We start from the raw sequence: 22,750 nt of genomic DNA on the forward strand, positions 1-22,750 counted from the left end.
GCATGAATAATTTGTATAACAAAGGCATGTATTCAGACTCTCAGTAGCTGCTCCACAGCTAGAAATGTTCCCCCAACACACACCTGACTGTATGATGCTTCTTTATATTGCCAGACCATCGGTTCCTCTAGCCAGCACTGTCTGCTTTTATTAGCAACAGCTTTCTGGGTTCTTATGCAGAGCTCTTTCTGAACTCTCACTGCCCCGAGTCCTTGAAGCTGGAAGGGCCAGGGGCTGCACCTCAGACCTCTGAAAGGAAAACATGTGCTCTTCCACTGAGCTATGGGTCTTGCCAGGATTGGCTGAGATTTGAACCAGAAGCCATCTCTGTGTTGAAGACCACTGTAGTTTGTCACTCAAATCTCAGTTCCCAGGAGATGCACTGATGCAGTATATGTGTTTTACATGATCATTATACATTACTAACAGGTTGGATCCGGACTAAATTTTGTAATAGAAGAATGGAACTTTCATGCTCTCTCCTTCCAACTGCAGCACCCAGATCTCCACAAAATGCTGCACTTGGGGGATAAAGTACCCTCTGGAATGACATGAGGGGGGTCAGCAATGGGAAGGGGACTCAGCAGAAATTGCCACTTTAGTCTGGATCCAACCCAATGAAACAAAGGGGGAAACCTACAAAATCCCACTCATTTGTTTCTTTCAGTGATTGCTTTGTAACCATTAATGGATATTAGAATGCCCTCTAGTCACCCTTCAATACACGCATCATCTCATTCATGTAGACTTTCCCCCCTCTTCCTGCACCCCACAAGTACAGTCACTCCACTTTCCCTTCTCAATCCCAGATCCACCTTTTTGAAACAGCACGTAAAGGCTAGGGTGAACCATGGCAGCCAAGATCCACTTTCCTTCTTCCACAAGTGGAAAAGAGGAAGAAAGGCAGAGGCTGCTGTCACAACTCTTCAAAATTATCAATGCTTTTGAACACATGAATATATGAAGTTGCTTTATACTGAATCAGACCCTGGGTCCATCAAAGTCAGTATTGTCTACTCAGACTGGCAGTGGCTCTCCGGGGTCTCAAGCTGAGGTTTTTCATGTCTATTTGCCTGGACCCTTTTTAGTTGGAGATGCCAGGGATTGAACCTGGGACCTTCTGCTTACCAAGCAGATGCTCTACCACTGAGCCACTGTCCCTCCATGTTTTCATCTAATATTTGTATTTTATTTTGATGTGCTGCTCTAAATGGCCGTGTTCCTGTACAGTGTGTACTCTCCCTTTGAGTCCCGATTAACAGATGTGTGAACAAGATAAATGCCTGTGTCCGCAGCAACACAGTGGCTGACTTTGAAAAAACAATATGAATGAAGTCCCAATATGACAGACAGCAGCCACACGTCTGCCTGCAACTGCAAATATTTAGCGGTTGGCTTCATAAACACAAAGGAGGGATAGTTCTGTAACCGGATCTGGTTCTTTAATCCAGCAGTTCAACAGCTCTGATCTCTGAAAAGGGCACTACACGTACAATGCAGTTGGCTCATAACAGCCGCATCAGTGCAAGCTGTCAGTGATGTCCTCTGTAGCTCAGAAGTCACTGGGCACCCGAGTGTATGACTTGCCATGAAGAATGAAAGAGGCCTTCCCATAGAACCGCCCATTTCGGGGAGGCTTCTGCAAGTCTTATTTTAATTGCTTGTGTGCCCGTATTGCATCAAGGTTTTTCCCCCTCTCCTGCACGTTTTGCTCCCTCCAGAGGTCACTTCGATATTTCATCTCGGTATCTCCAGTGTATTTAAGAGTACTTATTTACAACTGATGCAATCTTGAAGTGATAATAGAGGGAGCAAAACACATGCAGAAAAGGGTCGTCTTTTTTTTTGAGGGACACAATACCAGCATACAAATGAAGAAATAACACATGATAGAGCCCCAAGTGAAGAAGAGGAGGAGGAGGAGATTGGATTTATACCCCGCCTTTGACTACCTGAAGAAGTCTCGGAGTGGCTTACAATCTCCTTTTCTTTCCCCTCCCCACAACAGACACCCAGTGAGGTAGGTGGAGCTGAAAGAGCTCTCCCAGAACTGCTCTTGAGCAGAACAGCACTGAGAGAGTTATGAATAACCCGAGGTCACTCCAGTAGTTGCTTGTGGAGGAGTGGGGAATCAAACCAGTTCTCTCAGATAAGAGTCCTTGCACTATTGTGTATGGAAACCTTTTATAGATGCTTATGTGTAGACTTGCCACTTGTTGTTAGATTTTTATTTTTCTGTTTGAGGTTTGCAATTACTAAATATATATATATTTTAAAAGCACTTTGCACCTCCAACCATGGCCAGCCCTATTCAACATACTGTGACACAAACCATACCCCCCTTTTTTTTTGCTGCAAGGAGTAGGGCCAGCTTGCCCAGCTGAGGAGAAGGAACAGGAAAAGGAGGAAAAGATTGGATTTAACCCCCACCCTTCACTTGAGGTCTCAGAGCAGCTTACAGTCTCCTTTCCCTCCCTTTCCCCACAACAGACACCCTGTGAGGTAGGTGGGCTTGAGAGAGCTCTGAGAAAGGGAGAGGTGGAAAGAAAGCAACTTTAATTTTAAATGCATTCTGCAAGCCGCCAACTGGCTTGGCTTGGAGAAGTGATTTACAACAGTAGTCTCCAACCTTTTTGGCATCAGGGACCGGCCCTACGGCAAGATGGCCCACCGCGGCCCCAGGGCAGGCAGGGTGGGGGTACCGAATTCTGGGTGGGGAAGGAAGTGGGAAGGAGGCAAGGGCAGCACGGCTTTTTCAGCAGGCTGCTGGCCACTGCTGGCTTGGTTTTGTCTGATTTCCCCGCTGATCATGTGATTTGTCCTTCCCTTACTTAATAGGTATCCAGTCATTCAGACTTGGCACTTGCAAGAATGTTACTTATAGATGACAACCTATTGATTTCAGCACTCAGCACAAAGTTTTGTGTGGCAAGTTATAAAATCCATCAAATAACGGTGGCTTAAGCTTTTTATATATGCTTATCGCAGAAATGAAACAATAATTTTACTCATGACATGCTGCACGTATTAAATGTGAGAGTTAGTTTTTAAGTTCTTTTTAAAATTTCTGCGGTTATGAACTTTGTTATGACGTGTGCTGGTCAAAGATCATTTCAATAAAGACTCAGAGTCCAGTAGCACCTCACAGACCAGCAAGATTTGGGGAGGGGGTTATAATAAGCTTTTGACATTCAGGTACATGACGAAGGGAGCTCTGACTCTCACAAGGTATACCCTGAACATCTTGTCCATCTCTAAGGTGCTACTGGACTCCTTTTCTGCAGACCAACATGGCGGCTCTCCCAAAACCATGAGAAGGAAGTTTGCCTGAAAACGAAAGGATAAATCCACAGTACCTTGCTGCTATACTGCTTGGAACAGTGAGGGCAGCAAACGGGTGGAGTTGCTATCGTGCCCGTGAGCTGGGTATGGGTACTCAACATGGGGTCTGGCTCTCCTGGGCCTGCTGGGCGGAGCTTCCGGATGCTGGGAGGCAGCTCGGCACCCGGGTGGTTCTTCAGAATGTGTGCTTTGCGCTTGCTGGCGCTCTTGTAAACCTGCAGGCAATGAAAAAGCAGCGTTGAAGGTTCTTCCAAAGACAGGTAAAAGGCAGCCGATCTCTGTCGATACAGTTCTTAGCTGGCTCTACATTGAACACATGCTTTTTCTTAATTGTACACATACAGCTTTGTAAGAGTAAATGTGCTGTAACATCTGCACGGCAGTTAGAATTACACATTGTCTGAGTCTTTTAGAATTGCACATTGTTTGAGTCTTTAGTCTTGCATTTTACACCACGCATGCAAGTGCACACACTTGTATTGTGCGCTAACAGAAGTGGGATGCAGGAAAATCTTGGCTGGTGCTGCTTTCCTATAGCACTGTTTTGTTACAACGCTCTTCATCCTAGTTGGGGTGGGGTGGGGAGGCACCTCTGTTAGGCTCCCGTGCTGGAGTGATCTGGGAACCATTGCTGGATTCCCTTCTGCATCGGGGCTTCCTCATGGGAGCATCTGCAGCAGCCTTCTCCATCAGCCCTGTTGCCCTTGTTTCTTAGCCGCTTGTGTCTTTTATTGATGTGGGCGTAATGTTGTTGGCCACCTCCCACCCACATCAGAGGCCTGTAAAAGGCCTGAGGAACAGGAGAAGCAGAGCTGACAGAGGAGGCTGACATGAGAAGCCTCGATGCAGAAGGGAACCCAGAGATGGTTCTTGGCTTCCTTTGGCACTGCAGCCTAACAGTTGCTGACTCCTCAGATTGGCCCTTGGGTATAAGAAACAGAAAAGTGCTGTAATTACCTCTTATACTTCTGTTTCACACAGGGGTGCACCCACAACACTAGAGGAGGTATTAATGTATCTATCCCATCCCCATTCTGCAGCCATTTCACCCACTTTGCGTGCACCGAAAGGACAGACAAAATCTACCCTTTCAACACCCTCTTGGTCTAACCGAACTGCAAGCTTGACAGCCGACAGAAAGGCATAATGGGTAATCCTTACACTTCAGCTCTAGAACACATCATGGGATTTTCTTATACGTAACTCTAGGGGCTCTGCCCTGGTTCGCCCAGACTAGCCCAATTTAATCAGATCTTGGAAGCTAAGCAGGGTCGGTCCTGGTTAGTATTTACATGGGAGACCACCAGCACCACGGAAGCCCAGGCAGGCAATGGCAAACCACCTCTGTGCCTTGAAAACTCTATGCCTTTACTGCCAAACAGAGATGGGACTGCCTCCTCTGGTAGGTCTCCCGAATAACTTTATGTTCTGCTGATAACAACTTACTGGTGATCCCTAGCTCTAAAGATGACTGGCTGTCCTCCACCAGAGCCAGAGCTTTTTCTGCCCTAGCTCCCACCTGTTGGAACTCTTTGCCAAATAACATCTGCCCTTTGTGGGACCTTATGCAGTTCTGCAGGGTGTGCAAGGCAGAGATGCTCTTCCAGGTTTTTGGTGGAGTACAGCAACGGGTACCATCTTATCTGGCACTCCCATCCCTGCCCCCCCACCCTGCTTTTTCTCATTATGAGACAGTAATGCATACTTATGATTGGCTTTGGTGCCATTGGACGTTATTTTTAGCTATTTTAATTTGTGGATTGTAAATTGTACAGTCTTCTGTTGTTAACCACCCTGAGCTCTGTGAATTCAGAGAAGGGCAGTATATAAATCTTGACAATACATAAATAAATAAATACGGGGTCACCATAAATTGGCTGTGGCTTGATGCTACTTTCTACCACCAATACTAGGGTGCTGTATGCCTATGAAAAGGGCAGTGACCATTTTCTGCCCATATGAATCAAAGTTTCAGTGCTCTTAATTTGAATCTCCAAGGAGCTGACCACCTGAGGCATGAACCTGCACTCTAATATTACCCAGACCACTGGGATGCAACTTGTGGTGATGAAGAAGACCAAGAAAATTTGTCAAGTTACCCTAATATACTAATCATGTGGTATAGTTGCTACATAGCACCCATTATGTTTTATTGTTCTTATAATGTTTTTATGTTTTAAATTGCCTTTGGGCCTGAGCCCACTTCGGCGGGGAGGGTCGGATATAAATGTAATAAATAAATAAATTTCTTTCTCACGCATCCTAACTGGACACCTCCAAGACAGGGTGGAAATCTTATTGGTTAATCTGCTCTCCTTCATCCATTTGGCACTATAAGCATTTGATGTTAAATAGCAGATTAATCCAATCAACTAGAAAAACTGGGGAAGAATAATTCTGTAGGATGTAAAACAAGGAACTACCATATTGCCTGAACACCAAAATACAAAAAGCCACCCAATCTGTAAAGTGCTTAGAAACCTATTTGGATTCCTAGAATAAAATTTATTTTCATCTTGCACCCAACGTTCTCTTCTTCCAAGCGCTTTTTATCTAATTTACTGTCTTGACAAAAATATATTTTTGGCCCTCTCCTCATCAATGTTAGGGAAAAAAACTGGAAGGCAGGAAAAAGTTACAAGATCTGTTACACATTTATGTATGCAGGCAATTTGATTCCATGCAAACCCCGAGGAGCAGGAGGTAGATTCATTTCATACCTTATCACAGTACTGACAGAAATAATCTCTGTTGGGCTTGATGATTGGCAGTGTAAGCTCAGGTACCTCTTCTATTTTCATGTCTGGATGTCTCTTTGATAAATGATTCACCTAAGATTAAAAAGCAGAGCATATCGAGAAAACAGACAATGATGTTAAAAGCACCAACTGCTGCTGCGCATGACTGTAAAGAACTGGAGCACCCTGTTCAGCTCAGCAATGCAGACCTATTCAGAAGCATTAGATTCTTTTGATCTGAACTATTAATGAGCCATTGGATGGGCCTCTATTCACTATTAGTGGCTTATTGTTAGATGAGCAAAGAATCATTAGCAGATATTTGCTACAGTGCTTTTTTTTTTTATTCCTGTATAGTGTGAGTTGTAACCTTAGACGCCCCTGCTTCAGATTTCAGCACTGCTAGAAGTTCTACAGTCAAGCCATGCCTTTCTCAGTTTTGATCTTATGTATGTATAATGGGGGCTATAATGTAGACCTATGTTAACAAGATTAGTGCACTGACTGCTGATGTGATGTACATGAAGCACTCTGAACACCTGTAATGTGTTATGTAATGGTCACCATCTTCAAGTACTTGAAGGGCTGTCATATAGAGCAGGGGTCCTCAACCCCTGGGCCCTGGACCAGTACCGGTCCATGGTCTGTTTCCAGGAGGGCTGTGCAGCCACCCACCCACCTCCCCGCACAGCCTCGTCCCCCGTTTATACCACTTTAAGGCCAGGGAAGGTGCCATGAAGCACTTTCCAGACCAACCTCCCCCACCCTCCTGCTGGTCAGCTGATCCAATCAGCGGGGAAAACCGCAGCAGCAGCGGTGAGCGACCGCTGAAACAGCCGCGCTGCCCGGGTTTTCCCAGCTGATTGGATCAGCTGATCGGGCGGGGGGGGGTGGAGGTCAGTCTGGAAGGCGCTTCACCTTCCCTGGCTTTAGTGGTAAAAACAGGAGGCGGTGAAGCTGCACGGGGGTGGGCGGCAAGGCCGCGGGGGGGGGGCAGAGGAGGGAAGAGGAAAAGGAGAGAGGAGGCACTGCAGGGGGGGTGGCCGCTGGCTCTGGGGCCGGTCCCTGGGATAAAAAAGGTTGGAGGCCTCTGATATAGAGGATGGTGTAGAATTGTTTTCTGTAACCCCAGAAGGTAGGACCAGAACCAATGGGTTGAAATTAAATCAAAAGAGTTTCCAGCTCAACATTAGGAAGAACTTCCCGACAGTTAGAGCGGTTCCTCAGTGGAACAGGCTTCCTCGGGAGGTGGTGGGCTCTCCTTCCTTGGAGGTTTTTAAACAGAGGCTAGATGGCCATTTGGCAGCAATGCGGATCCTATGAATTTAGGGGAAGGTATTTGTGAATTTCCTGCCTTGTGCAAGGGGTTGGACTAGATGACCCTGGAGGTCCCTTCCAACTGTATGATTCTATATGAAATACTAAGTAGGGCTATGAAGAATGTAAAAAAAGTCAATTTTTCCCACAATAGGTGACTGGCAGTGCCGTCCTGAGCAGATGTGAAGTCAGCAGATTTAGAAGGTTGTAACTCTGCTTAGGATAATACTGTGGATGCCGTAGAACTGTAGTTCTCATCTTTACATATGTTATGTCTCACCTATCACTTTATCGAAGAACCTGAGTCTTGCTACAACAGAAACAAAAAGCCACTTTTTTTGGAGAGGGACATTTATATATTTACAGGCATTCTGTTAATACCACTAGCACACCAAAAGGTTACAGATGGATAATGCACGGCAGATGGGGTTGGCAGGAGATGGCACGTAGACACGGGGATATGGGAGAGCAGATTCTTAGCCATTGTCATGAAAAACCTGCATCCCACCAGTGGTATGTGTACCACCAGTTGAGAACCACCACCCTAAAAGGTCCATGGCACAGAAACTAAAACCTCCCCCAGCGACTGGCATTTAGATGTACATTGCCTCCAACATGGAGGTCCCGTTCAGTCATCATGACTAGCAGCTATTGACCTTTTTCTCCGTGGCTGTTGTTCTACAACAGGCACTGGGAAATAGTGACAGGTTAATCTGATTTACGAAAGTGCTTAAAGAGTGCTTCCTGTGACGCGAGGCCAACTCGCACAACCAAGCTGGCATTCAAAGTGGTGCAGAATCCAAGATACGATGAAGCAGCCACGTGAACACATCCGCCTCTTCCCAGCTTGCAAGCCATCCTGCGTTTATTTAGTGAGTCTATGTTCTAAATTTGCACATGTTGCTCATTAATCACCAGAGCTTACACAAAAAGGCATCTCACACAGTAGCATCAATTTCTAATGGGCAAAGATCTCAAGGAAGGCTGGAGCACCAGCAAACTAACCAGCATGCCTCTCCTCCGGAAGCCCATCATGCACAGACGACACTTGAACATGAAGCTCTCATAGTCTGTCGAGGCTATCCGAGGCTTGAAGGTTTTGGAACGGCTAATCCGGTCAGCTTTCTTCGCTTCTCTTTCTGGGTTGTGCATTCTCTGCATGTGCTCTCTGAGTTTGTCTTTCCTCTGCAGGAAAAACAACCAAAGGTCCCCTTGCAAAACACTGCAGTTCTTCTACAAGCACAAAAATGAAATGCCACACAAAAAGCAACGTACAAAGTCAAAATTTAACACAGCTGTGGAGGAGAAAGGAGGAGTTTGACTCTCTAGGTTTAATGAAGAAAATGTAACTTTTTTTTTCTCAGCTAAACTTGCTGGATCAAGTAGACAAACCTAATTGTTTTACACTGCTCACAAATGTTTAAGCATCTTTGCTACTGGGATTCTTGTAGTCTTAGGGTCCATTAAAGCACGATGCGACATGCACTTTAATTAATATTTCTTTTCAGCATCTGTTACATGGCTGAGCATCAGGAAGCATAAATTAAGATTACTATTTGCTACTGTGCACTTCCAGCAAAGTATACAGTGCTTTACAGGGCTTCATAAACAAAAAAAGACAGATCTCTGTCCCATGGGACTTATTTAATTTTTACCGCAAACGGGCATGTTTCAGATTTCCATTCACTGCTCATGAGCTTGATCCCATACTAACAACGTCTAGTCCAGTCTTGTGAAATACCCATTTGCCTGGTCAGCTGTAGCAAGTAAGAATAATCTTCATGCAGCCAGGCATCAGGAACGGATGGGTTGGACAAAAGGTCCATTGGGAGGGGCCATGGAAAGGCCTGTGGCTCAGAGCTAGAATGCCTGTTTTGTATGCAGAAGGTCCCAGGTTCAATCCCCAGCATTTCTAGTTTAAAGGTTGACAGATGACCTAAAAGACCCTGAAGCAGTCACTGCCAGTCAGACAATACTGACCTTGTTAGAACTGATTCAGCATAAGGCAGCTTCATATGCGTAAGGTCCATCTTGTCCAGCACCCTGTTTCCCACAGCAATCAACAGGATGCTGCCAGGAAACTCACTAGCAAGGCATGATGGTAACATCCCTACTCCTGCTTTCACCCCTAGCATCTGATGCTCTGAAGTATACCACCTCTGAACATGGTACTTTCACTTAGCCACCCTGATGAATGGCTAGGGATAAAGCTAGCCTTCATTAATCTGCTTAGTTCCAAGGAAACTTTACAGAAGTTTATTCTTTTCATCTGTCTTGGAACACAAATGATAAGGATAGGTGAAATGAGTATGGGCTAGTAACTTCTGCGGACTTACCAGCAGAGCTGGTCTAATCTCATATTGGAAACTAGAATCATAGAAATATTAGAAAAAACACTGGACTTGTTTTTTGAAATCTGAGTCAGAGAAAGGCATCTATGAACCACTATCTTGTAGAAAAAAGCCCAACAATAACTCATTTGCATATTAGGCCACACCCCCTGACATCAACATTGTTTCACAGACTTTTTTTGTAGAAAAAGACCAGCAGGAACTCATTTGCACACACCCTGATGCCTAACCAGCCTGAACTGCGTTCCTATGCATTCCTGCTCAAAAAAAGCCCTGCTTGTAAGCATATTTCTCATGTGGCTGTCTATTACACGTAAACTGTTAAAGCACAGCTTATCCCACACTGTTGCATATGTGCATGTTGTGTGTTATATCCAGGCATGCAAGGGACAGAGGCAGATTGATTCTCTTTCTGAGATGTCACTCCTGGCCACGAGGCAGCCAGATGAAACTCTGCAACTGTTTCCAATGCCTGTCAGACCCACTGACAGCATTACCTTGAACTGTTTCCCGCAAGTGGAGCACAGGAAGTCCTTGCGGTCCGAGTGGCGCAGCATGTGGAGACGCAGCTTGTCAGGGCGGCAGAAAGCCTTGTCACATTCTGTGCACTGGTAAATCTTTTCTGAATGGAAGCTGCGTACGTGCTTTTTCACCTGGAAATAATGATGGGGGGCAGGGAGAGGAGTCATGAGAACATAAGAAGAGCCCTGTTGGATTAGGCCAGTGGTCCATCTAGTTCAGCATCCTGTCTCACACACTGGCTAGTCAGTTTCTCTGGAGGGCCAACAACAGAACATAGAGGCTGAGGCTTTCCCTTGATGTTGCCTTCTAGCACCGGGATTCAGAGGTTGACTAAAGTTCTCTTTAGTTGCCACAGCTAATAGCCACTGATAGACCTGTCCTCTATGAATCTGTCTAATCCCCTTTTAAAGCTGTCTATGCTAGTGGCCATCACTGCATCCACTGACAGTGAATTTCACATTTTAATCACTGAGTATTTCCTTTTGTAGCTACCGTCCATCAATTTCAGTGGATGCCCCTAAGTTCTACTATTTGGGGAGAGGGAGAAAAGGTCAAACACTTGAAGCTGGTGTGACACAGCAGCTAGGAGACTGACCTCCATGTTCAAATTTCATCTCAGCCACAAACTCACTAGATATTCTCAAGCAAGTCACAATGCTAGTCTCCATATGAAGATAACTGGCCCACCTTACAGGGTGGTATAAAGGGCTTTGCACACTGAAATTGCTATGTAAATGCTATGCAGATGGAACAAGTAATATCATTTAGTAAGGCTACTGGGAGATTCTTTTTATTGTTGGAGTTGCTCACTTTGGACAGAATCCAACTATGCTTAAAGGAAACCTTGAAACATTCAAGAAAACATGATTCAATAAAATAGTTCCTTTGGGATGTTACTTCATACATCTGGGAGATAAAGCAGTGACTACTTAAGAAGCCTCTGTTCAGATCCAGAGAAATGCAATATCTTTTAAGGAGAAAAGTGGTGGGTGAGTGAAGCATCTGAAGCACTGATAAGATGGGGGCAGGGTTGGAATGTAGCCAAATATAGATGAATCTTCATTCTTCTAGCCTGAAGTTAATGTGACTTTGTAAGAAAAGCTCTTGACAGAGTTTTGTGGTAAGGAAGCGTAAACAGTATAAGCAAGATTCTGATACAAGGAAAACATTATTACCATCCCAGAATTTAAAAACTATCAGAGCTCATAAAAGTTCTAAGAGAAGGTTAACTAGAGTGCAGATGTTGCCCTCCAAAATCAACTTTATCTGGCCTCCAATGTCTCCACTGAATTTTAATCAGGTTGCTTTAAAAAGCACCGCTCATGGTTTCAGTCATTAGGGAATAGGATTGCCAAATCTCAGTTAGGAAAGGCCTGGATATTGGGGAGGGGGGAGATTGGAGAGGGAAGAGACCTCAATGGGGTATCATCCCATACAGTCCACCCCGCAAAGCAGCCATTTTCTCCAGGGGAACTGCTCTCTATAGTCTGGAGATAGTTCTAACTCTGGGAGACAGCCATGGCCAACCGGGAGGCTGGCAGCAAATCAAAGACAAGGAGCCAATACCATAAAAGCTCTATCTGTGGTTACCACCCACCTCATATCTGCAGGCAAAGGCACAGAGCAGAACTTAGGAAGAGGATCAGCTGGCAAACTGGACAGTACAGGAGGAGAAGGTGGTTCTTCAGGTACCCTCATTGCAATCACTCAACTTTAAAAGGTAAAGGCTCAGTGCTTTGAACCTGGCATGCAAACAGGCAGCCAGGGCAGATCTACAGCACAAAGGTGAACGTGCTCCCTGTATCAAGGCCATGGCATTAACCTGGTTGTCATATTTTGGATCAATTCTAAGTGATGTATTTAAGGGAAGTAAAAGACCACTGCAGCTGACTCTTGTTGGGATCTTTCAGGAAGTGTGTCTGCTCCTCAGCTCTCTCCCCAGACACATGACCATGTGTCACTTGTGGACATGCTTCCTATATTTGGAAAACTCTTATAGCAGAAAAAGAAGAGTTGGCTTCCTGTCCCACCCTTCACTACACACAGGAATCTCAGAGCAGCTTACAATTATCTTCCCTTCCTCTCCCATAGCAGACACCCTGTGAGGTAGGTGGGGCTGAGAGAGCTCTGAGAGAGCTGCGACTGATCCAAGGTTACTCCACTGGCTTTATGTGGAGGAGTGGAGACTCAAACCTAGTTCTCCAGATTAGAGTTCGCAGCTCTCAACAACTACACCAAACTGGGTCTCAGTCAGAAGTGTCAAATATGCAGCCTGGGGACTGATTCAGGCCCTCGGGGGGCTCCTATCAGGCCCCCTGAGCAATTGGCTGTCATCTGCTTCCTTCTCCCTCTCTGCTTCCTTCTGCATCACAGTTTGTTTTGCCAGGCTCTCTCAGTCGCACAGCTGAGCTACTGAGCCGAGGCTCTCCTCCTTCTATTGGCTGATGCTCCTCCCCCTCCTTGTCCCTGGGGAAGGAAGGAAAGAGCCAGAGCTTCCTTTGCCCAGTTCTCTGGATCCCATGGGAGAGATACAAAGAAAGCACCTTTCAGACCAATGAGTGCTAATATTTTAAGCATATTTTATTTTAAGTTTTTTTTTTTAAATCTGTAACTGTGTTTGTCTGTGTCCTTTATAAAATTTATATCTCTGTTACCTAATCTTAAATAGGTACACACACGACCCAGCCCGACATGGCTCAGCCCAACAAATAAATGAGACCTTGTCATATCCGGCCCTCATAACAAATGAGTTTGACGTCCCTGCTCCAGGTGATACCAGCTTATAGTAGATCCCAACCATCCATTGAGTTATTCCAGGCCCCAATCATATCTGGAGAATAGTGTGTTCCCCATCCTAAGAATGTCCTGACCTGAATGGCCCAAGCTAGGCTGATATCAGCCTTGGTTAATACTTGGATGGGAGACCCCCCAAAGGTAGTCCAGCATCACTGTGCTGAGGCGGCCAATGTCAAACCACCTCTGTTCTAGGCTTGCCAATCCACAGGTCCCAGCAGGGTTTCTTTCGCTTTCCCAGGCTCCTTCCTGCCCCCAGGCAGCTGGCTGGCGGGGGAAGTCCTTCCCCCACAGCCACCATGTGACTTTGCACCTCCGGAGGCTTGTCTCTGATTGGAAAGGCTTCCTCTTGGTATGGTGTGTCTGTGTTACTTTGAAGAAATTGGCAGCAACTCGTGAGTAGAGAGGCCAATCCCTCGCTTCAGAATCGCCAGAAAGGGGGGGTGGGAATAGGGTTGCCAAGTCCAACCCCAGAAATATCTGGGGACTTTGGGGGTGGAGCCAGGAGACACTGGAGTGGAGCTAGGGGGGAGGGGGGAAACGGCGCCGGGGAGCATGGCAAGCCGCCCCGCAGCTGCCGCCTCTTCTCCGCTCGCCGTGGCTGCTCCTCCGAGATGGGCCCAGCCTGAGCCCATCTCGGAGGAGCAGCCACGGCGAGCGGAGAAGAGGCGGCAGCGGCGCGGCGACCTCGCCCACTCCGCCTCTGGGGTGGAAGCGGAGGGGGGGTGGAGGCGGGCCGGGGGCGTGGCGAGCCGCAAGTCCGGGTCCTAGAAGGGCCCGGATTCGCAGATCGCAATGCTCCTGGCCTGCCTCGCCCTCCCCTGCGCTGCCGCCGCCTCTTGGCTGCTCCTCCGAGATGGGCTCAGCCTGGGCCCATCTCGGAGGAGCAGCTGCAGTGGGCGTGGAGGGGGTGGCAGCGGCGTGGCACCCAGGATCGGGCGGCTCACCATGCTCCCCGGCGCCATTTCCCCCCTCCCCCCGCTTCCCTTTTTTGGGGAGCAGGGGAAGAGGGTGGAAACCCTGGGGTCCCCCGCCAGGGCGGGAGGGTTGAGAAGCCTAGGTGGGAAACGTCTGCTGAGCACTTCATTATTCCCTATGTGGAGATCGATTCTCATTGGGTATAATGGGGAATTGATCTGAAGGTTTCAGGGGCTCTGGGGGAGCTGTTTTTTGAGGTAGAGGCACCAAATTTTCAGTATAGTATTTAGTGCCTCTCCCCAAAGTACCCCCCAAGTTTCAAAGTACCCCCAAAAGAAGGTGCCCCTATCCTTCATTATTTCCTGTGGAAGACATTTAAAAAGGTGTGCTGTCCCTTTAAATGTGATGGCCAGAATTCCCTTGGAGTTCAATTATGCTTGTCACACCCATGCTCCTGGCTCCACCCCCAATGTCTCCCGGCTCCACCCCCAAAGTCTCCTGGCTCCACTCCCAAAGTCCCCAGATATTTCTTGAATTGGACTTGGTAACCCTACTCTGTTCATCTCCTGCCCTGAAAACCCTACAGGGGTATCATAAGTCAGCTGCAACTTGACAGCCCCTTCCACCACCACCACCCCAAAAACAGAAAAAGGGCCATTCCTGCTCCAAGATCCACCCTTGCAATATACGACCTACCTAAGCATGCAAAAGACCCCAAACAAACCAGCTGTTAAAATCTGCTTTAGTGGCTAAAAGTCTGTTTTTGATGCTTGGGAAAACAAATTACCCATCTCACTTTGATCTATGAGTTTTGGGACTGTTGACACCGGCATCAATGAACATGATACATTTTGTTAAAGAATATGCTTTTAGGGAGCTATAATCAGATCTGGAGGCACTTAAGAGTTCTGTGCTCCAGTGCAAGAGGACAGTGAATGATGGGAGGATTGCTGTAAGGAAGTAGGGGAAATAGCAAAGTGGGGGAGGGGAGACCTTGACAACAAGATATAGAAGTTTTACATAATTGTTTTTGTAAAATGTCTGTGCTGTTCAGCCACAAACCAAAATTTAAGTATATAATGTAATAATATAATATAATAAACTACGCTGGTGTTCATTCAAATATTTTCCTTTATGCCACTTGAGGGAGAAATCTGAGAGCCTCTCTTGATATATTTTGAACTGGGAGATAACATTCTGAGTTCTATTTCTACTTGTTTTGCTGAATAGTCATCTGGCCAGCAGCCCACTTTCTAGAATACTGTATTTCAAACCCCAGGCTGCTGGAGTACAGAAAATCCACCTTGACTTTGCTAGCTTATCATCTGCTCCAGGGGACAGACAGCATCTGGTGATGGATGGGTAGCCTTCACATCTGCTTTTTCTCATCTGGGCCTCTAGGAGTGCATGTGATGTGCAAAGAAACTGGCTAACATTTTCTGGATCCAGATCTCATGAGTGTTTGATGACAGAGGGGCCTCCTCCATTGGTCCCTCTAAGCTGAGTTGGTGTGAGCTAGCTCACAGAACTTTAGCTTCCAGCTCACATATTTTTGTCTTAGCTCAGGAAGGATGACCGCAGAGCACAATAATTTATGCAGTAGCTCACAACGTTTAACGCCAATAGCTCACAACTTTAATGCTGGTAGCTCACACTGTTGAATTTTTGCTCACAAGACTGCAGCTTAGAGGGGACATTGGCCTCCTCCACTCTTCTCACCAGCCTATCCAGAACCTACCAAGTGGGCCAGGAAAGAATCTTGCCACCGTCTCACCAAATGCTCCAATAAAACATTCATTCAATGAAACCTGAACATGTGAGTACTGAAGATAAAAACAGATCCCTCAAGAAATCCCAAGTTTCTTTCAGTGCTAAGGACTCAATGCAAACATTGTGTAACTTCATCTTCACTCCAATCACTTAGGAAGAAGAAGTAATAGCCACTTGAAAGACAGCTTATATTCGGTTTTAGACACTGTATCACAAGAAATGGGAAAATGAGATTAGTCATATTTTGAGAGAGAAGTGGAACCAAAAAGCCTCGCTGCTCAGATCACATCCTTGCTGCTTTGTACAAAATCTGATGCATTTGTATCAATCTGATACAGGTAAACTTCAAAGGGAGTTTTCTCACAGAAGGCTTCAATTTTAGGCCTGCTCTGTACATTCCTGTTTGTTTCAGAAAGCAGTTTCTTTCAGCAAAGGTATAATATGCTGAAGCCTTGAATGCACATACACTCATCTTTAAACACTACCATACAAACATCTAGAAAACCTGACTTTGACTAGGTTTGTAGTGTGGCTCCACAATTACAAGGGTCTGGCACACAGGCATGCTGATGCACAAGCATTCATGTGTTACATGTACTAGTTACATGTTTGCTACAGGAAATATCAGTGTGACACTTGTAATATTAGCTGTTTCCTGCAGCAGCTGTAATGTTTGGAGCTATCTTTCATTAGTGCTTTGGACGTGCATGCATTTAAACAGACAAAGTCTTCCTTCCTTGGCTAATTTGTGGGGGAATCAAAATTAATTGCTGAGACAGAGGTAAGGACATAGTTTCATTCTTTCTTTGAGGATGATTTGGTTCTGGGTTGTCACAGTAATCACAAGAGCCCCATGGCGCAGAGTGTTAAAGCTGCAGTACTGCAGTCCTAAGCTCTGCTCACGACTTGAGTTCAATCACCGGTGGAAGCTGGGTTTTCAGGTAGCTGGCTCCAGGTTGACTCAATCTTCCATCCTTCTGAGGTCGGTAAAATGAGTACCCAGCTTGCTGGGGGGGGGGAGTGTAGGTGACAGGGGAAGGCAATTGCAAACCACCCTGTAAAAAGTCTGCCATGAAAATGTTGTGAAAGCAATGTCACCCCAGAGTCAGAAACGACTGGTGCTTGCACAGAGGACCTTTCCTTTCCTTTCCTGTCACAGTAATGAGGAATAATCTTTTAAAATTAAAGATGTTTCTACTTTTTTACAGAACGAAGTTTGAGTCCAATTGCAACCTTAAAACCAACACATTTTTATTCAAGGCATAAGCTTTCATATTGGTCTTAAAGGTGTCCCTGGACTCCGACTTTGTTTTGCTGCTTCAGACCAACATGGCTACCCGCTTCAATCTTTTCTTTCTACAGTAAGTGATAGCTTACAGTTTAATGAATAAAAATCCGTAAAGCCCTGAATTGAATATCTCTAAAAAACACCTATCATTTTGGTAACATTCAGATGTGTTCCATTAACTGATGACTCAGTTTAAAGGAAGATGATTAATCAAATTAACATTCTTTAATTGGTTGACAGCCCTTATGTTAATTAGTTAGCCAAGCTGTCCAATCTTGGTAATCTTAAAATAAAAATCCTGTGTCACGCTTTGTAAATGACAACTTGCACGTCTTCGCTTTCAAGGAAATTGTCTGAATGTAAAGGAAATGTCATATCTGAAGCTATTCCTCAGCTTATTTCACAGCATGCTACCTTTGGACATCCGACAGATTCCTAGCATGAGAAAACAAACAGCACAGAGGAGCTGCTATGCAAAGAGACTCAGAAGTCAGCGCTCTTAATATACATTTTGCTTACCTGGATAAAATCTGGAAATCGCTTTTTACAGGTAGGACAGGTGAAATAGCCATCGTTCACATGGATCGCCACATGATCTTTCAGCAGATCCAAGCGGTCAAAGGACTCAGGGCAGAAAATGCAAGAGTAGGTTTTCTGGTCCAAGTGGAACTTCATGTGACTTTCCAGAGCGCTGCTGTTGATGAAGCCTTTATTGCAGATGTCACAGGTCAGAGGGCAATTGCCTTCCCGTCCGTGGAACCCCAAGTGCTGATCGAGCTTGTCCTTATCACGGAAAGCTTTCCCACAATGCAGGCATTTGAAGGGTCGGAATGACTTCCGGATGAATAAGTGCTGGAGAGCTGCATTCTGAAAAGATATATCCAAGAAAGGGTTTCTTTAAATTTCCTATTTGTTTTATTTATTAAAACATTTATACCCTGCCTTTCCTCTTGGCTCAAGACATACTAACCAATACAGTAAGAAGTTCTTAACAGTCATAGTTAGGTATATGATTCTCTGCAGCACATGTGAAGAGAAATAATGAAGTTGCCAAAGGACACAAAATTTAATCAGTGGCAAAGGCAGGAAGAGACTTCAATGATTTCGCTGCTTCAAGATGCATTTGAATAGACTCTCACCTTAATCTATCAATTTGCTATGAAGGTGGCAGCTCTTCTGTGGGCATGGCTAATTTTTAAAAGGGAAGCACGTGTACATGCCTTACAACACAGAGATCTGGTCCCTGAAAGAAAAGGAATGATGCAGTTCGTATGTGCTAATGCTCTGTATGTGAGTGTGTATGTATGCACATGCGTACATGAGAGCACATCAGATGACACCTGAAGGATATCAGAGAAGGATTCTATTTCTGAACCCAGCTCATCAAAACAAGAAATGGCAGGGGGACCAGTCATGGCTGCAGTGAAATTCTGTACACCCTCGTGTAAGAAAGTATTTAATAAGGTCTTCTCCTGACCCCTAAAAATGCTTTCAGCTCAGACATGTTTGCTCCTTCAAGCAATAAGACAACTTTGAACACAGGAAGCCGCCTGATACTGAATCAGACCTTTGGTTCACCAAAATCAGTGTTGCCTACTCAGACTGGCAGCAGCTCCCCAGGGTCTCAGGCTGAGGTATTTCCCATCACCTACTGCCTGGTTCTTTTAACTAGAGATGCCAGGGATTGAACCTGGAACCTTCTGCATGCCAAGCTACTGCTCTACCACTGAGCCAAGGCCCATCTCCACTTTGTTCCTGCCTCTCTGTGCTGTTTTTGGACCACCTTCATCTTGCTCCCCTTTTGCCTCTGCCTTGAAGAAAACCAGAGCTTTGGTACTGGTGCAAATCCATACACAATAAACTCTTTGAGTAAAATACATGCTCACCATCCGCAAATAATGAGTTGTTATTTTAGGGTCTAGCTTTACAATCTAAAACGTGTAAATCATTCATCATCCATCACATGCATAGACTATTCTACAGATTTTGGCTTGCTTGAGATTCAGGAGGGTAGTAACCAAAGCTTTAGGGAACTTCACTGCAAAGGTTCATATATGGTTCATCATAGACTGATCAATGTGCTCATCACTGAAAATGCCTACCTCATTTTTAAGTTTCTGTTCCTCTCCCTTGTATTGTGTAGTCTAAGAAATCTGTGATGGGAGGCATCATCATGTTATGGCATTCCCTCCCGCCACCTCAGAAGCAATCAATGATGTGCAAAAGACAGAGGGAAATATCCAGATGTGAAGACACCAAATCAAGTTTTTACTTAGGGTGCTAGTCAAGTATTATAGGTGAAGGAAGAGGAGTTTAGTGCAGATTCTGTGCTGATAGGTTCTGCTGAAAGCTTCTGAGAGAAGCCAGCCACTGAGTTCTCTCGCAGGTAACGTATGCAGTAGTTTAGCTATGCCTTGCAAAGGTTTTATGGAATGCCAATAAAAACCAAGAGAAATGTCATGTTGACAATATAGCACACCCCCTCTGTCGGGTAATTCCAAACCAGTGTATCAGATATGATACATATGGAACTGTAATTCTTAAGGCACTAATTTGAATGCTCTGTGATTGCTTCTGTTTTGTAAAGATGAGTAGCAATGGGGAAAGATTCAACTATTCTTTCCATTCAGTTATTAGATCCTCATTAGAAGCCTAAACTAAATGGACACTAAATGATAGTGTGGTAAAGCATTAATGACAGCCGCCATGATAACCTAAGGTATGCACAAAACACTGCAGCAGATAAAATGGAGTTCAGTTAGATGAAAACTAAGGACTGACTTTTATTAATATACTACCTAAACACCTGCTAGAGTACCGGTAATTAATTATGATGTCCCCCCTTATCTTTCTCTTATCCTGTTCCCCCCCCCACACACACACACTCTATGTGTACGATCAGGACTGGTTTTTTATTACTGCTACAAACTGACCCTTCTGCAGCAGGACTTCTAGCAGGCTGGTTCTAGCAGCAGGGCCAGTTGGCCCAAACAGAACTTTAGCACATATGAACTGTATCATTTGTTTTATTTCAGGGACCAGATCCTTGAGTGGTGAGGCATACACATCTACTTCCCTTTTAAAATTAACTGTCTCCCAGATTACAAGTGTTCTCTAGGCTACACAGTTCAACTTCTCTGGAGAAAATGACTGCTTTGGCAGGTGGACTTTACAGCATTATACTCTGATGAGATTCTTCTACTTTTGAAACCCTGTCCACCACTAAATTACCAAGAATTCCCCAACCCAGAGTTGGCAACTCTCTCTACAGTCACAAATGCACACTACACAAATCTGTAATGATTATCACAAATCAGAGTGGCTTTTGCTGCACCAGGTCCAGAATTGCAGCTAAAAGAATTGCGAATAACATTTCATATCTACAAAACTACATGCAAAACTACAATTTAGAGCTAATGAGCTGGAAAGGAATTTTGTTGTGCTTGCTTCAAAAATCTCACCTTTTCCTTCCTTGTGTTTCCAGGATACTTTACTCCAAACACACAGCAATCAGTCTTGAACAACTGACCCCTGCTGGTTCTGTACTCACACACATTCACAAAGATGAAACGCACACATGGAATAAACACTTGTCTGTTGTCTGTTGAGAGTACCAAAAGACCAGGATCTTAACTGTACACCCCCAGAGTGAAGGCTGAGGCTACACTTGGAAAGGATGTGTTTTACTCTAACCTGTTGTGGTTTCTGCCTTCTCAATCCACCCTTGACATATGGACAACCAGTCAAAGGTAATGAAATGGAGTAGAAGCCCTGCTGCAGAAGGGTCAACCTTATTAGCAGTAATAAAAATCCGTTTTCACCCTTCAAAATGGTTACTAGATATCCACCGTCACACTGAAGGGGGATTATGCCCTCTTGTGAGGTAATTCTGCAGGAGTTAAGTAAAATGCTCCATCAGATTTTTTTTAAATTAAGAGAAACATAAGTATTTCCACATCCATATATTCATCCTTCATCCTGAGCTGGATGGCCCAGGTTAGCCCAATCTCAACACATCTTGGAAACTAAGCAGGATTGGCCCTGGTTAGCATGTGAATGGGAGACCACCGAGGAAGAAAATCTAAGGTTGCTATGTGGAAGCAGGTAATGGCAAACCACGTCTGAATGTCTTGTGCCTTGAAACCCTTCAACCATATTCATCCTTCACCTTACAGACAACAAATATTTCAAAAACCTAACTGCTCTGGGGGAAAGGGAGTTTGCTAAGCACACGCACTGACCAATAGACCCTCACCACAGTAATAATGCAATGAGGATTCCATTCTATTTCAGAGGTACAATAAGACCCCAATTCAGTCTAAAACATGCCCCAAACCTGCAGATCTGCTTTATTTTCCCTAGGCTGGTCCCAGGACAATTTTTAAAAAAGTTTTGAGAAGAGTAATATGCTATTAAATTGTTACGTGTGTCATCCCTGACTATCAATATTCCTTCAATACAAGATATGTTAAAATATTCCACAAACACTTCTTCCATCCTTCCAGATTAATCCATTTCAGAAGAGTCATCTCTTAATCTCTGCTTTGGCCACAGTCGCAACAGCTCACAGCTGGCTCTGCACTGAGTTCCAGTAATTAAAGAAGAATTTTGATGTTGGCGGGTAGCCGGCATGGGAGCCATTTCCATGTTTTTCTACACGAGCTCTCCAATTACAAGCCACCAACCCAGCAGAAGATTGAAAAGGCAGCGGGACTCTGTACACCCCTGCAGAGTGGGAGAAAAAAACTGAAGAAAATTTGCACTCTCAGAATGCAGTCACTCTTCTATTATTAACCATTGTCTGCTTTCCACTCTGCTTCTCAGACATTAAATATTAAACCTGATCCATACCAACCAAAGAAAATAAAATAAAATCCCAGGGTTAGACGGTGGGAACAATTGTATTTAACTAAGTTATCAGTATGCATCCCTGTATATCAAGCATTAGACAGCCTCCTTACAGAAGCACTTTAGCTTTCTGAAACTAATGTTGCCGGTAGCTGTGATGGACGAAGGCTTAATGCCATGCTAATAGAAACTCTGGGACTGGAGCCACAGCTATTGGATGCTCAGAGATGTTATAACAGGAGGTTTAGTCTCTCCTTCAGGAAAACCCACCAGGCTAATAACTAACAATGAAAGCTGCACTAGCTATAATGCTCCCCGTAATAAAGTACTCTGTGTTTACAAAAAAAGTACTCTGTGTTCACATGGGTATTCAGAAATCCATGACTAGTCAGGACCTGAGATTGTGACTACTTGGAAGTCAAGAGTGTTTACTGTGGCTTAAATATATATCTAGGTGGGTTGAGGATCTCAGATGCACGGGTTCAGATCCTAGATTCACTAGAAGAAGAGCCTATTTCACAGTGTAAGGATTGCACATGCAGGTGGGTCTTTTTGGTCTCTTAGTATATCCAAACCAAAATACTGCTTTTATGACTTTAAGAAAACTGCAGAGACTTTTTTGCTTGGATTACAATTAGAAAATTTTTCAAAGGAAGACAGGACTTTAATTTGGTATTTGCTCTCAGCTGCTAGGACATTGTATGCGCAGCTGTGGAAACAGAGAAAAATACCAGAGAAATGGGATTGGATTGTGAAAGTTTTATCATGGAGTGAGATGGACAAATTGACTAAAACTTTAAGAGACTATGATTTAGACATATTCAAAAAGGAGTGGAAGAAATTTAAAGGATATATGGAGAAAG

At 44.8% G+C, this 22,750-nt stretch overlaps 1 protein-coding gene across 2 annotated transcripts in view; it reads right to left on the reverse strand.

Annotated features, from left to right (window-relative positions):
- Window positions 1-22,750, reverse strand: part of PRDM10 (PR/SET domain 10) — a 126,154-nt gene that overhangs the window by 13,574 nt on the left and 89,830 nt on the right. For both annotated transcript variants that reach the window (XM_060250774.1, XM_060250775.1), the window contains 5 exons: window positions 17,559-17,906; window positions 10,246-10,401; window positions 8,403-8,582; window positions 6,063-6,173; window positions 3,357-3,557 (listed from right to left, as the gene is read on the reverse strand). In XM_060250774.1, the coding sequence (XP_060106757.1) occupies window positions 3,357-3,557; window positions 6,063-6,173; window positions 8,403-8,582; window positions 10,246-10,401; window positions 17,559-17,906 (996 nt within the window). The remainder of the gene's footprint in view (window positions 1-3,356; window positions 3,558-6,062; window positions 6,174-8,402; window positions 8,583-10,245; window positions 10,402-17,558; window positions 17,907-22,750) is intronic.

The sequence above is a fragment of the Heteronotia binoei genome, chromosome 12 (genome assembly GCF_032191835.1).
Source record: "Heteronotia binoei isolate CCM8104 ecotype False Entrance Well chromosome 12, APGP_CSIRO_Hbin_v1, whole genome shotgun sequence".
NCBI classification, from domain to species: Eukaryota; Metazoa; Chordata; class Lepidosauria; order Squamata; family Gekkonidae; genus Heteronotia; species Heteronotia binoei.